This window comes from Camelus bactrianus, chromosome 8 (genome assembly GCF_048773025.1).
Source record: "Camelus bactrianus isolate YW-2024 breed Bactrian camel chromosome 8, ASM4877302v1, whole genome shotgun sequence".
Lineage (NCBI taxonomy): Eukaryota > Metazoa > Chordata > Mammalia > Artiodactyla > Camelidae > Camelus > Camelus bactrianus.
In genome coordinates, this window is record NC_133546.1 from 12,973,236 (window position 1) to 12,988,181 (window position 14,946).

Sequence of the window (14,946 nt, forward strand, 5' to 3'; positions counted from 1 at the left end):
ATAGGGTCCATGTCACCAAGTTGGCTCTTAAGAGGATCTCCCATCATAGGGTTAATAATGCTGGTCTGCCAAAAAGCCATCCTAAGATGGTAGGTTAGGCTGAGCTGCAATGTTGTACCCAAAACAGTGCTGACAGTCTTATTTGCGGATCACTAGCTCACAACCGGAAACTTAGAAAGGAGCCTTCTTTTCTGCATACAGTGTTTGGAGAAAGATTACAGTGTATTTTTAGTGTTTTTAGGGTCTAAAATAATTTTGTTTTGCAGTGAGGATGGCATGACCTGCAGACCACACAGTAATTTCACCTTTGTGTGTGTAACAAATATAGCACATCGCACTGGCATCCAATACACAGCCCAACAAAGCAAAAGGGAGCCTGAGAAGTACATACAGAAGGGATTTTCACTTCCCACTCCGCTTGCTTACTCCTGCTCAGCATGGCTGCCTCCAGCTGTCCATAATAAGCACCATAAATCCCCCATAAGAAGCATTGTTACTCCATGCTTTTAGATGGTCCTTGAAAATTCTACCCTAGGGAACTCTGGCTACTTCCATCACATTAGACCATTAATAGTCAAGTTGCTAAACTAAAAACAATGTACTTCTGCAATCCTATAAAATGGCTTATGTACTTTATTTTGCCAACCATTTAAGCCAAAGGGAACAGATATTAAAGAGATAACAGTTTTTAGATATCGGAGTTACTTTGGTATTTAAATTAGTATTTATTTTTTAAGAAATTGGTAGCGGGACATTTTTCTATTTTTTGTAAGATTAAAACCCTTTGATGGACTCTGATGTTTGAAATTCTGATGATTAATTCTGAGGGTCATGATTGGCCTTCAGCTCCCCAGGAGACTGGAGAACATGGCAGTGATATCTACAGATGATGGGTTAAAATGCTAAGGCCAGCATTGTAATTTGGCGGATGTAAGAAAGTCAAAATCGTATCTAATTAAATATGGGAGATTGATGATATGCATTTATGGTTCCAACCACTGCTAAAACCTCAATAAAATGATAGTAAACGGTATAAAAGGTCAAAGCCCACAGTGGCAGAGAACAGGAGGGAAGACGATAGAGCTGACAGACATCCAACAGCATTTTGGAAGATGGAAAGTAATTAGATCAGTGGTGATGTTGTTAGCAGACAGGGGGATGAGGAACTTGTACCACAGAGTTCCAGGAAGGCTCAGGAAGTGGAGATGTCAAGTCTGTGGGGCTTTAAATGGAAAATTGCTTGAAAGTCTCAGCAAGGAGTCGTTAGACGGGCGGATCTCCCCTAAGCCCAAGTAGTCGGACAACTCTGCTTCATTTACTCCCTGGAAAAGGCAAACCAGAGGGACTTTGGATTTGAAGATACAGGACACCATTGAGGCTGGAGGCACTATACTTAAAACAGAGAGTTTAAATGAAAGGCTCTCTACCCAATGGTATGACTCCCACCCCACAGTACCCCTCCCACAATGTCTCTGGCCAGGTTTATACTGCAGCCAGGATTTATGCAAGAGTTTCAAAATCCGATTCAGTTATTCCATAAAAGTACCCTCCTCCAAAAAAAGCAAATGAAATGGAAGAAATTATCAAAATAGTAATATAGAAAAAAATTCCCAAATTGAAAATTATACATTTCTAGAGCATAAACTCTATACCAGTACCCGGGAAAATTAAAAATAAAAACAAAACAAAGCTATTACAAAATTTCAGAACATGGTGGATAAAGAGAAGATTTTAAGGATTCCAAGGTGAAAAAGTTTGATTTCTCCAAAACAATGCTGGAAGCTAGGAGACAGTGGCACAAGGCCTTCAAAAAGCTGAGAATTTTTTTTATAATTTAGAATATTATATCTGCCATTTAATAGATAAAATATTTACCTTCCATGCACACATTCACAAGAAGCCGGTGAAAGATATGCTACATATACTGAAATGAGAGGAAAATAATGTTCAACCCAGGAGAGAGAGAAGGAAGTCCCCAGAACGATGATAAAGGGAATCCCAGACAGTGGTGCCACAGCCTAGAAGGAGCCTGACCAGACAGGAGCAGGGAGTCGGGCGCTCTAAGGGGGGCTCTCCAAGGAGGGAAACAGCGGAACCAGATTAGCTGATGGGCTTAACCCTAATGGAAGGAGTTTTATGAGCACTGTAAGAGAAAGAGTAGAAGTTAGCAGTTCAGATTTTAAAGAGAAAAAGAGTCAGGGAGAGGAGTGAGATGAAGATCTATTGATTCTAGAGAAACAAAAAGTTATGTAAGAAAAGAAATATAATTGTAGTATATTTTGTTAGTCAAATGTAAGAAATATTTTTTAAAAACCATAATCATGCAAAGAAATGATTATTGCTCTAGCTGTAAGATGTGCGAAAACAGTCATTGGAGCCCTGTAAGTCACAGAGAAGTTTATTCCTTCTCTGCTGTAGAAGCATCAATAATGTCTAATATTTAAAAAGCAAGAAATAGCAATATAAACATGTTACTTGGAAAAATAGAAGTAAGCGCTGAAAGACAGAGCTACAAGGATGGAGATGGTTGTTTCTGGAGAAGACTCAAGAGTGGAAAGGGCACTATTTCATTGAAAGCTTTAATAATAATTTTTGACTTTTTAGTACATTAATAAATGTTCATCTTGCCTTTTAATTAAAATTTAAATTAAAGTTTAAAAAACTGTGTACCAGTGGCTAAAAGTAATGACTTTCTGGGTTCAAATCCTGGCCTCTCCACTTTTCTGCATGACCTGGAGCAAAATAATAAACTATTTCAACCCTCAGACTTCTCAGACATAAAATGCTAATAATCAGAGCACCCAGCTTACAGTTTTGTTGTAAAAGTTAACAAGAAAAGCACTTAGCAAAGTACCAAGCACAGAGTGGGTGCTTAGTAAATTTTATTTCAATACCATTTTTACTACAGTTTCCTTTATGGGAAATGTTTGACCATGAATCTGTAAAAATTGTAGCGTTTGGGATCCATGTTTTAAAAGACAAATAAATAATAATCTATCTCCAAAGGGAAAAATTCTGACAAATATTTAAATAGACAGATTAAATCGACAAGAAAAACATTTTCTTCTGTTTCTCTATGTGGGGTTCCTATGTGTTTCTCTTGCCAGTGTACTTGGTTCTTATAGATTTAATTGGGCAGAAATATATGTAGACTTGAGATGGCTTTAGAGAAGATTTTGTCAAATTTCTCTGTGTTATAAATGAACAAAAATAAATCCGGAGACAACTATGTGAACAATTTGAGACCGACCATTACCAATGGAAGTTAAAGTTAAAACTAAAATCTTGATCTGTATTCAGGTAATTACTTATATATAATTATAAAACCCCTCAAGCCCTACTTTATATATTGATTTTAACAAAAACTTTTGAGCAGAAACACAAGGGGAATTTTCTCCAGTATTTACTATGGGAATCTGGTGAAGCTCCTGGAGGTTAATCTCTCCAAATTGTGGGGGCCCCCAGTGACTGGGTCCTCCTAGAATTTTTAATGCTCAGAGTTGTCCACACTGGGGATCAGATAGAGATGGAGAAGGGGTGTGGGGCTTACAGCAGCCACACTCAGATCTTGATGGACTGCGTTCCTGCTTGCAGCTGTGCCCAGGCAGCTACCCTAGCTAGCATCTCTGCTCATTAGCAGAGCCCAGCCAGTGGCCCTGTCTGGCCTGGAAACTCAGTTGGCAGTTCTGCTTGAATTTGGGTCCCCAGACAACTGGTCATACTGGCCTTGGAGCTCTTTCTACCACTCTGCCTGGGCAGGGAAGCAGATTCCCAGCCCCGCCCAACAGCTGGGCACAGTCCCCATCCCGCCCCACCGAGAAGCCTCGCCAGAGAACCCAGGCAGCCTGGAGTCTGTCCAGCAGCCCCACTTGGGCAGGGAGCCAAGCCAGCAGCCCTACCAGCTGTTGAACTTAGCCTCTAGCCTTGCATGACCACGGAGCCTGAACAGTGATCCTGGGCAGCCTCAGAGCACAGCCTGCAACCCCACCCAGCCACAGAGCCCAGACTACAGCCCACTCAGCAGTAGGGCTCAATCCAGGGCCTTGTCTGATTGCAAAACACAGCCTGCAGCTTTGCCTGATCAGGAGCCCAGACAGTGACCCCACCCAGTCACCAAGCATAGCGCGTTGCCCCACCCAGCAAGAAAACCTAGGCAACAATCCAGCTCAACCATGGAGCACAGTGTCTAGGCTCACTCACTGTGGGATTCAGCGGGAAGGCTCTGCTGACCAGAGAGCCCAGCCAGCCATCTTGCCCAACAGAGGAGCACAGCCAGTGGCCTACTTGATGGCAAAGCCTCAACTGTGGCCCTGCCCAACTCCAGGGCACAGCCTGCAGCCCTGCATGATCGCAGAGGCCCCACCTGAACACAGAGTCCAGCCCAGCAGCACCATTTGGTCTGGGAGCACAGTCTGAGACCCCCCAAGAGCAACTGCAGAGACCAGCCTATAGCCCTGACCAATCACAGGGTCCACCAGTGGCACTGCCCTGCCAAGGAACATAGCCTATGACCTCACCCAACCAGAGGTGATTGTAGGGCCCAGTTAGCAGCACCCAATGCCCCACCCCAACCTCAGAGCACAGAACATTTTCCAGGATAGATTATATGTCAGACCACAAAAGAAGTCTCAATAAATTCAAGAAAATGGAAATTATATCAAGTATCTTTTCCAACCACAATGATATGAGACTAGAGATCATAACAGTAAGAAAGCTGGAAAATTGACAAGTACATGAAGATTAAACAATACCTGAAGAACCAAGGGATCAAAGAAGAAATCAAAAGAGAAATACAAAATACCTGGAGATAAACAAAAAAGGAAACACAACATACCAAAACTTATGGGATGCAGCAAAAGCAGTCTAAGAGAAAAAGTTCATAGGGATAAACACCTACATTAAGAAAAAATAAAGCTCTCAGATTAACGACCTAACTTTATGTCTCAAGGAACGAGGGGAAAAAAAGAACAAACTAAACTCGAAATTGGCAGAAGGAAGGCAATAATAAAGAGTAGAGAAGAAATAAGTGTAATAGAGAATAGGGAAACAATAGAAAAAAATGAACAAAACTGAGCTGGTTCCTGGAAATTATAAACAAAATTGACAAACATTTAGCTAGAGTAACCAAGAAGGAAAGAGAGAGGACCCAAATAAATAAAAATTAAAACTGAAAAATGGGGAAATAACAAGAAATACCAAGGATCGTAAGAGACTACTCTAAGCCAACAAATTGGACAATCTTGGAGAAATGGGTAATTCCTAGAAGCATACAACCTACCAAAATTGAATCATGAAGAAATTGAAAATATGAGCAGATCAATAATGAATAAGAAGGTTGAATCACCAATCAAAAACCTCTCAACAAAGAAAAGTCCAGGACCAGAATGTTTCACAGGTGAAATCTACCAAACATTTACAGCCAATTGTCTCACTCGTCCAAAAAACTGAAGGGAAGGGAACACTCTCAAACTCATTTTATGAGGCCAGTGTCATCCTGATACCAAAACCAGATGAGGACACCATAGGAAAAGAAAACTATGGGCTAATATCCCTGATGAATATAGATGCAAAACTTTTCAAAGTACTAGCAAACCAAATTCAGCTGTACATGAAAAACTGTGACTAAGTTGGATTTATCCCTGGAATGCAAGAATGGTTCAACATAGGCAAATCAGTAAATGTAATTAATACATCACATTACTAGAATGAAAGCTAAAAATTATATGATCACAATAGATGCAGAAAAAAGCATTTGACAAAATTCAAATGATAATAACTCTCAATACGTTGGGTACAGAAGGAATGGACCTCAACATAATAAAGGGCATATATTACAAGCCCACTCTTAACACCATCCTCAGTGGTGAAAGTTTGAACATTTTTCCTCTAAGATCAGAAAAAAACTCCAGGGTACTCACTCTCACCATTTCCTTTCAATGGAGCATTGGAAGTCCTAGCCAGAGAAATCAGAAAAAGAAATAAAAGGCATCCAAATCACATAAAAGAAGATGTAAAATTGTCTCTGTTTGCAGATGACATGGTCTTTTATAGACAAATCCTAAGGAATCCACCGGAATATTATTATAACTAATGAACAAATTCAGGGAAAGTTGTAGGATACAAATTCAACAGACAAAAATCATTGTGTTTCTTACACTAACAGTGAAGTATCTGGAAAACAAAAGAAAGCAATCTTATTTACAATAGCATCAAAAACAGTAAAATATTTAGGAATAAATTCAACCAAGGAGGTGAAAGATCTGTACACTGAAACTGTAAGACACTGATGAAATACACTGAAGAAGATATAAACAAATGGAAAGATATCCCATTGATCGGAAGAAGTCATATGGTTGAAATGTGCATACAAGCAAAGCCATCTATGGACTCAGTGTAATCCCTGTCAAGATTCCAATGGCAATGATTTTTGAAAGCAAAACTAACAAAAACAAAAATAAACAGGTGGGACTAAATCAAAACAGAAAACTTTTGCACAGCAAAAGTGATGATCAAACAAAGGCAAAGGCAGCCTAAGAATGTGAGAAAATATCTGATAAGGGGTTGGTATCTAAAATATGTAAGGAACTCTTACAACTCAATAGCAAAAAAAAAAAAAAAAAACAAGTTATCCAATTTAAAAATGGGCAAAGGACCTGAATAGACATTTTCCCAAAGAAGATACTCAAATTGCCAGCAAATACATGAAAAGATGCTCAGTGTCACTAGTCATCATGGAAATGCAAATCAAAACCACAATGAGATATCACCTCATATCTGTTAGAATGGCTTTTATCAGAAGACAACAGATAAGTACTGTCAAGCACCTGGAGAAAATGGAACCTTTGTGCACTGTTGGTGGGAATGTAAATTGGTGCAGCCACTATGGAAAACAGTATAGAGTTTCCTCAAAAAATTAAAAATAGAACTACCATATGACCCAGCAATTCTACTTTTGAGTATGTCTCTGAAGGAAATGAAACCACTTGAAGAGATAGCACCATCCTCATGTTCATTGCAGCAGCAATATTTATAATAGTGAATACATGTAAACACCTAAGTATCCATCAATGAATGAATGAAGAAAATATAAAGAAAATGTGATATATCATATGTATTATGTATATCATATATATAATATGAATACATTATATATAAGAAGGAAATATTGCAGTTTCTAACAACATAGATGAACCTTGAGGTCATTATGCCAAGTGAAATAAGTCATTCAGGAGAAGACGAATACTGTATGATCTCACGTATGGAATCTGAAAAAAAAAAATGCATAGAAACAGAGAGTAGACTGGTTGTTGCCAGACATGGGGCGTAAAGATGGCCAAAGGGTACAAACTTCCACTTATAGATGAATAAGTTCTGGAGATGTAATATATAGCATGGTGACTACAGTCAACAATACTGTGTTGTGTACTTAAAAGTTGCTGAGAGAGTAGATCTTAAAGGTTCTCAAACACACACACGCAAACTGTAACTGTAAGGTGATGGATGTTAACTAAACTTAAGGAATCGTTTCACAGTATGTACGTACATATATCAAATCATCACCTTGTACACCTTAAACTTACACAATATTATATGTCAATTATTTCTCATTAAAGATGGAGAAAAACTTTTGAGTACTTAAGAAAAATTACATTGAAATACTATCAGTTCTTTAGCTGCATGGATTATGTTCGCACACGTAATACTTTTTCCAAATGTACATCCTTGTACCAGATGCACTCTAAGACCTGAACTTTACCTGGTGATCTCATTCACAGAATGAGCAAATATAGAGTTAAATTTTTGTAATATTTTATTATATACTTCTTAGACCAGCAATTCTTGTGATAACTTCCACACAAAACTGAAAGAGGTTATGAAAAAGATTTGAAAAGTCTGTTTAGTGAAATAGAAGTATTTGGTGGAATTTATTTTCATGTGTCTAGTTTATAAAATCTCCAAAATGAATCAAAGGCACTGTTACTGCATCCAACAATAAGTTAGTGTTTGTACAGAAGACATTGGAACATGGCGTTAAGGAGAAAAGTAGGAAGAATATGCACACAAGAATATAAATGCCAGCTCTCTGAGTAAGTTGAGGAATTCTCATCAGAACAAGAGAAAAGCTGGGCCAATTCAGGAACTACATCAAAGGAAAAGAAAATACATTGAGGATCTTGACAAATAGGACAAGCAAAACATGGTACCAGTAGGCCTCCTTTTTAATAATGGAGTACTTTGAGTCAATTGAGTTAAAACTTCAGTAGAAAAAAATACTGTATATTTTGCGTTTACATTCTGTGCAATTAATAATGAAGACGTCAAATGGTAGAACTCTGGGCAAATTCAATAATTTGTTTATCATCACAGTCTTTCTAATTCTGTCCTGCATTTAAAACTGATCACTGAGGAAGCTGCTGATGATAATGATGTCACACCTGATAAGGCACCCAAGGTCCCTTAAAGCACGGTACCTTTTAACAACGGTGGAATTCACTGTTTAAGACAGTTTGCAGATCTTTGGAGACCAAATCGCGGTATTTGAGTGGCAGCTCTTAACAGAAGCACATGTATTCCTTCGATTGGATGATCAATCCATGGATTGGAATGGAAGTGATATATCTGTGAAGGAGAGTCTGCGGCAAGATTCATTTTTTCAATCACTTGAAAATTAGCAGAAGCTAATTTTACTCAATACAGCTGATGTAATCTGTTTCATTTGTTCAGTTTATATTTTGGGACGGCTCACATAATCAAAATATTTGTAGATTCACTTTCTCATACTTTTGAGCTTGTGGTATTTCATAAATGGAGTTGAAGAAACTTCATGCATTCAAGGAAATGAACTGTCTGTCATGGTTTTGCCTAACAATTTCTGAGTCAGTGAATACGGCTGCCGTTTCTCCCGTCTGTACAGAGGGTTTAAATAAACAAGTCTAATTCTCTGCAGGAGCTTCAGAGAGACATAGAAAAACACAGCACGGGCGTGGCCTCTGTCCTCAACCTGTGTGAGGTTCTGCTGCATGACTGCGATGCCTGTGCCACGGACGCCGAGTGTGATTCCATCCAGCAGGCTACACGGAACCTGGACCGGCGATGGAGGAACATCTGCGCTATGTCCATGGAAAGAAGGCTCAAGTAAGCTGGGATGTTCCAAAAACTGGGACAGCGGGAGGACCAAACAAAAAAAAAACAAAACACCAAATTACCCAGAGTATCCACTGTTCACTATTTCCTTTTGGTTGCAATGTCCTGAAATAGCCTTGGTTTTCCAAACCTGCCATCATCTACATTTAGTTGGGAAAATAAGTAGGTATAAAAGTAATATATAAATATAACAAACCAAGGTACACCTGACCTAACAGTTTAAATATAATACAGAAAAATTACAATATGCCCTTACTGAGCATGCATAATGTTACAGCATTGATGGTGTGAAAAAGCAACATTCTCTTATTAAAAATGAAATAATAAAACAAAGGACTTATCTTGAAGCTCTTTGAAATTCAAGGTGGTAAAATAATAGTGCTGTATTAGATAATTATCACATGATCTGACACATAATCTTTGTGCTCTCTGAGAAACTCTTGAAAGATTCATATTTGTCTTGCTATCACAGGTTGATTTTGATGAGGGTGAGTTTGACGTTGGACTTAAATGGACTTTCAAACCTTAGTTTTAGTTCAGCGGAACCTTGGCATCAGTGTGTGCCATGAGCATGGTGTTGCCTTTTTAAACTTCCTTGCACATACCCAGAACAGTTCACACTATGTGCTCGTAACAGTCAGTGTGACTGACTCCAAATCCCAGAGGTGCAGGATGTGTGTTTAAACACAGATGCACAGAAACAGACACACACACACACAGCTGTTTCATTTTCATTCAGACGGTTGTTTTCTTTTCCAGTCTGGGCAAATTTGGCTCAAGGCACAGTTATTGTTTGGCACAACAGTTGCTTGTTTGGGCACTCTTAATCCTGTTGCAGGCATCAGACAGGATTCTGGGGCATAAACAGTCTCAGACAGTCAGATTCTGTTCTTTCATTTTCTGTCTCAGAATTGAAGAGACGTGGCGATTGTGGCAGAAGTTTCTGGATGACTATTCTCGTTTTGAAGAGTGGCTGAAGATTTCAGAAAGGACTGCTGCCTTCCCCAGCTCTTCTGGGGTGCTCTATACAGTTGCCAAGGAAGAACTAAAGAAATTTGAGGTGATTTATAATTCCAAATATTTAATCTTTATTTTGCTATAAGAGTAGCTAGCTGGTAGTCCCAAGACATAAACTAACTGTTCACCTACGTATTATTTGTTCAAACAGCTGGGTGACAACTTTCTGGTCATCTTATTCTTGCCTCATAAGTAGGCAAAGAAGAAGAGAAAGGAGGTTTTTACTTTAAGATTATCAAGAATTACAAATAAAATAGTAATGAAGAGAAGTTCTATTGGAAAACAGGATCATGACTCCCCAGAAAAGAGCTTGGGATTCTTCTGATTTCATAATTGTTTACAATCAACCTTCTAAGATTCAAATATGATGGCTTTCTATATTATAACATCTATTTTCCAATATATTTTCTTGATTTTTTTAACCTAGCTAGAGCATATATACATATATATATATATATATACACACACACGCACGCACACATATATGCTTTTTAATCATTGGTAGGATAGAATTGGCTCCAGAAATGGTCAAATATTTGAAATCATAAAGCATCTCTAATTACAAATGAAGAGCAGTGCCATTCTTGAGTCACCAAGACTTTCCAAATTTATAGAGACAAAAACAGCAGCAGTGTCGTTGGATTCGGAAAGAAAGGAGTCACTTGGTAACTGACTCCTGTTCCTTGACTGCGCGATCCTGAGTCAGCTCTGTGTCATTGTGATGCAAAGGAACCCCGACTTCTCAGCTGCTGTTCATCTTCACCGAGGACCTGACATAGCCTAAAGCTGACCATTTTTTTAAATTTGAAGTTTCTTTTCCCATCAGTTCCCACTGATAGGCAGTTGTGTTCTCATGTATATTGACAGCAAACAGTTCTGATGCTTGCATCTTATAAAAAACATCTTTCGTTGCTAAGTCTGCCCCAAGCTCCCTGAGAGATTTTTAAATAAGACTAAAAAATCCATCCAAATTCAGCTGGACTCACTTGTACCTTGCAACATTAATTAACCGAGCATTTATTGAGGCCTGTTACAGTAAATAGGATGTTTGGGTTTTGTTCTTGGGGGTTTAAAATCTAAGAGTCCTAGATGTGCAAATATATGAATCTGTAAAAGTGTCCAAATATATGAAACAAATGAGAGTTTTTCCAATGTCTGAATGTGGATTTATATGTAACTAAATTCCAAGAAAACCATTTTCCTATCTAAAAAGTTTTCCTTTAGAAAACATCTAGTGAAAAACCACAATAAACTCTGCAGTAGATTTCATATCATCCCAGTGAACCAGTGCTAGAGGAAATATTCTTACACTGCATCTTGTTACACTCAGCTTCATGAAGGTTAAAGCCCTCTGTAATTGGCTTACACCACAAAGTAGATTACATAAGATCCTTTCTGATGCTATTTTAGACTCTCAGATTTTATGGCAAAAGTTAGCCACATAGTTAAGCTTATAATGCTGTACAGTTATATAGCTGGTTATAATGAATGATTTTATTTATATTTGTAGGTAATTTGCTTAAGAGACAGAAATAAATCACAAAAGCAAAATTTTGTTTGAGAACAGTCTTTGCCTGTTCAATTGCACGAATACTGGAGATAGATCTGGGTGTACTGAGGGACCCACTTGTGGTGCCAGCCATCATTCCCGTGAGAAAACATATTCTTTTTTTAAAATATATATTTTTATTAAAGTATAGTCAGTTTACAATATTGTGTCAGTTTCTGGTGTACAGCATAATGCTTCAGTCATACGTGCACATGCATATATTCATTTTCATATTCTTTCTCACCATAGGTTACTACAGGATATTGGATATAGTTCCCTGTGCTATAAAGTATAAACTTGTTGTTTATCTATTTTATATATATTAGTTAGTATCTGCAAATTTCAAACTCCCAATTTATCCCTTCCCACCCCCATCCCCCCGGTAACCATAAGTTTGTTTTCTATGTCTGTGAGTCTGTTTCTGTTTTGTAAATAAGTTTGTTTGTCTTTTTTCTATATTCCACATATAAGTGATATCATGTGGTATTTTTGTGGTTTGATAATTTTCTTTTGTATTAGCGTGGTTTCTTTTTGGCCTTCGTGATTCATTATTATCTGCTTTTGGTTTATGGTTACCTTATTTTTCAAGTATATTAACTCCTTACTATGTCTTGTTTGCTTTAGACTGGTAGTCATGTAGGCTCAAATACATCCTAAAAAGAATGAAGGGGAAAAAAAAGAAAGAAGAAAGAAAAAAAGAAGAAGAGAGAGAAAAAAATCTATATTGTGATTTCCAATAATGGCAAACCTGAACTTTGCTTACGACTTCCTTTTCTGGGGAAATAATTTAAAGTTTTATAGAACAGAAGTTTGGCTTTACTAGAGTGAAGGCTCTTAAAGCAACTCTCAGAAGGAAAACCATCTCGAAGGCAGAAGTGTGGTAGCGTGTAAACAGTGTGACAAGCCAAATGAAGCAAAACTTTGGGATTCAGATGAGTGCAGTCCAATGACACAATTTTCTGTCTAATGCCAGGATAAAAGTCAATCATAAATCATACTCATGAGTTGGAAATAAAAAAGCTTCGTTTTATTTTGGCCAGATGATTCTTACTCTAGGGCTATGCTATATTGCAGAAAGAAGAGTATTTTACCTGCAGAAACGCTAAACTGTGCACAGGATAACCTGAAGTAAATAGACACCACTATGTGAGCTGTTGCATCAGCTCTAAAACATCTTATAAAAACGAAATAAGTCATGGGAGTGGCAAAAAAAGAAACGGAGAATGTTCCAAACTTTTTTCTATGTAAGATGACATCTATTTTCCTGAGCCGCTTTTCTGAAAAGTCAGTATAATAGCTTGCATTTAGAGGACCTTCTGCAAAAGGTAGCTTTCATTTTTTTAATGGACAGTGGAATTGAGCAATTTCTGGATTTTTTTAAAAGAAAATACATTATTTTACAAATTAAAGAGACAGTTCTGTGGTAGATATCTTTTCTCAGTATTGACGCTGGAAATTTTGAACATTTTTAACTCACATTTCAGCACATACATATTTTTGTAATCAGTCTGTTTTATGGGAGAATATTTTTCAGGCCATTAATTATTTGAAAAGCTGTATTACATATGTATATGTGTCTATTCTATAAGTATGTGTATATTCTGTGTGTATATATCATATGTGTATGTTGTGTGTGTATATATTATATACATATATTGTATGTTTCTGTATATATACATAGAGTCACTATTATTTTTTATTTTCTTTCATGGTTTGATTAACTCCCTTTCCTTGAGCTACACCAATTACATTACTTTGCTTACCAAGGGAAGTATACGCTGGTTAGAAACAGCCCCCATTTGGGAAAGCTGCCTTCTGTTCGGCCTGACATCACAATGTGAAGCCCGGACACCCTTGCTGAGAGCCCTTCTCTGATCTCCCTCCTGGTGCGCTTCCCTGTCATCTTAGGCTTTCCAGCGACAGGTCCACGAGTGCCTGACCCAGCTGGAGCTGATCAACAAGCAGTACCGCCGGCTGGCCAGGGAGAACCGCACCGACTCCGCCTGCAGCCTGAAGCAGATGGTTCACGAGGGCAACCAGAGATGGGACAACCTGCAAAAGCGTGTCACCTCCATCTTGCGCCGACTCAAGGTCTGTATTATGCCTCCTCTGTAGTTTAGCAGCCCAGGGGAGAGGATTAGGCCATTGGAACACAGTGTTAGGACACAATCTCAGTGACTTTGTAAGACTGGGATGGCAAGGGGGGTATCCAAGGTTAACTTACATGGCTAGAAACTGTGGGGTTCTTGTTGGGTGTTGAGAAAATGACTTTCTGGGAGACCTTGGACCTGGTGGGGCCGGCTCAGGATGTGTATGAGGACTTTCTTACTTCCATTATTTTATTTTCATATTCAGCATTTCATTGGCCAGCGTGAGGAGTTTGAGACTGCACGGGACAGCATTCTGGTGTGGCTGACAGAGATGGATTTGCAGCTCACTAACATTGAGCATTTTTCCGAGTGTGATGTTCAAGCTAAAATAAAGCAGCTCAAGGTAAGAGATTAGTGCATTTCTCCAGCCAGTGCGAGGGAAGTCTGAAGTGGAAAGGATTTATAGAGATTTTTGTGAAACACAAAATAGAGAACTGTTATTTTTTAAAAATTAGTTCTTCTTGATCGAAAACAAATTCAGAAAATGAGAAAGATATTACAAATGAAGTAAGGAGTATCTCCAGGAGATACAGCTCCCATGAACATATATGCTTTTAATTATTCACTCGATTGCCAGAGTTGTCACTTTTGTTTTGGCAGCTGTTGGTTTTGCTTTTTCTGAATTCTTTCTAGCACCTTCAAATAGTTTATTTGATTCCCAGGATCCCGAGCAGAACAACTTTCTTTCTTTTTATTTTTTTTAATATTTTTTTCTTTACATTTTCTAGGTGAGTTTATTAAGTTTTTGAGAGGAGGTTAATTAGGTTTATTTTTGGAGGAGGTACTGGGGATTGAACCCAGGATGCTGTGCATGCTAAGCATGTGCTCTACCGCTTGAGCTACACCCTCCCCCTAGAACAACTTTCTTACGTTGGGATTTCATGCCACACACTCTACATTCTCAGATGCAAAGTGAACTGTTAAGCATATTTGATACGTTTCACTACGTAATTCAAACACAGTGGCTAGTTCAAATTTATAAATAGGAGGGACATACATTAGATACAAGGATTCCCTAAAAGGAAGAGTGTTTTTAACAATTTGAATAATACGCAAGGCAGCTTGTGAAATTTTTCTCCCAAGATA

General features: G+C 38.2%; 1 protein-coding gene across 4 annotated transcripts in view; it reads left to right on the forward strand.

Annotated features, from left to right (window-relative positions):
* SYNE1 (spectrin repeat containing nuclear envelope protein 1) overlaps positions 1 to 14,946 on the forward strand; it is a 427,410-nt gene that overhangs the window by 386,359 nt on the left and 26,105 nt on the right. For all 4 annotated transcript variants that reach the window (XM_074368141.1, XM_074368140.1, XM_074368142.1 and 1 more), the window contains 4 exons: positions 8,948 to 9,135; positions 10,054 to 10,204; positions 13,619 to 13,801; positions 14,066 to 14,203. In XM_074368141.1, coding sequence (XP_074224242.1) covers positions 8,948 to 9,135; positions 10,054 to 10,204; positions 13,619 to 13,801; positions 14,066 to 14,203 — 660 coding nt within the window. The remainder of the gene's footprint in view (positions 1 to 8,947; positions 9,136 to 10,053; positions 10,205 to 13,618; positions 13,802 to 14,065; positions 14,204 to 14,946) is intronic.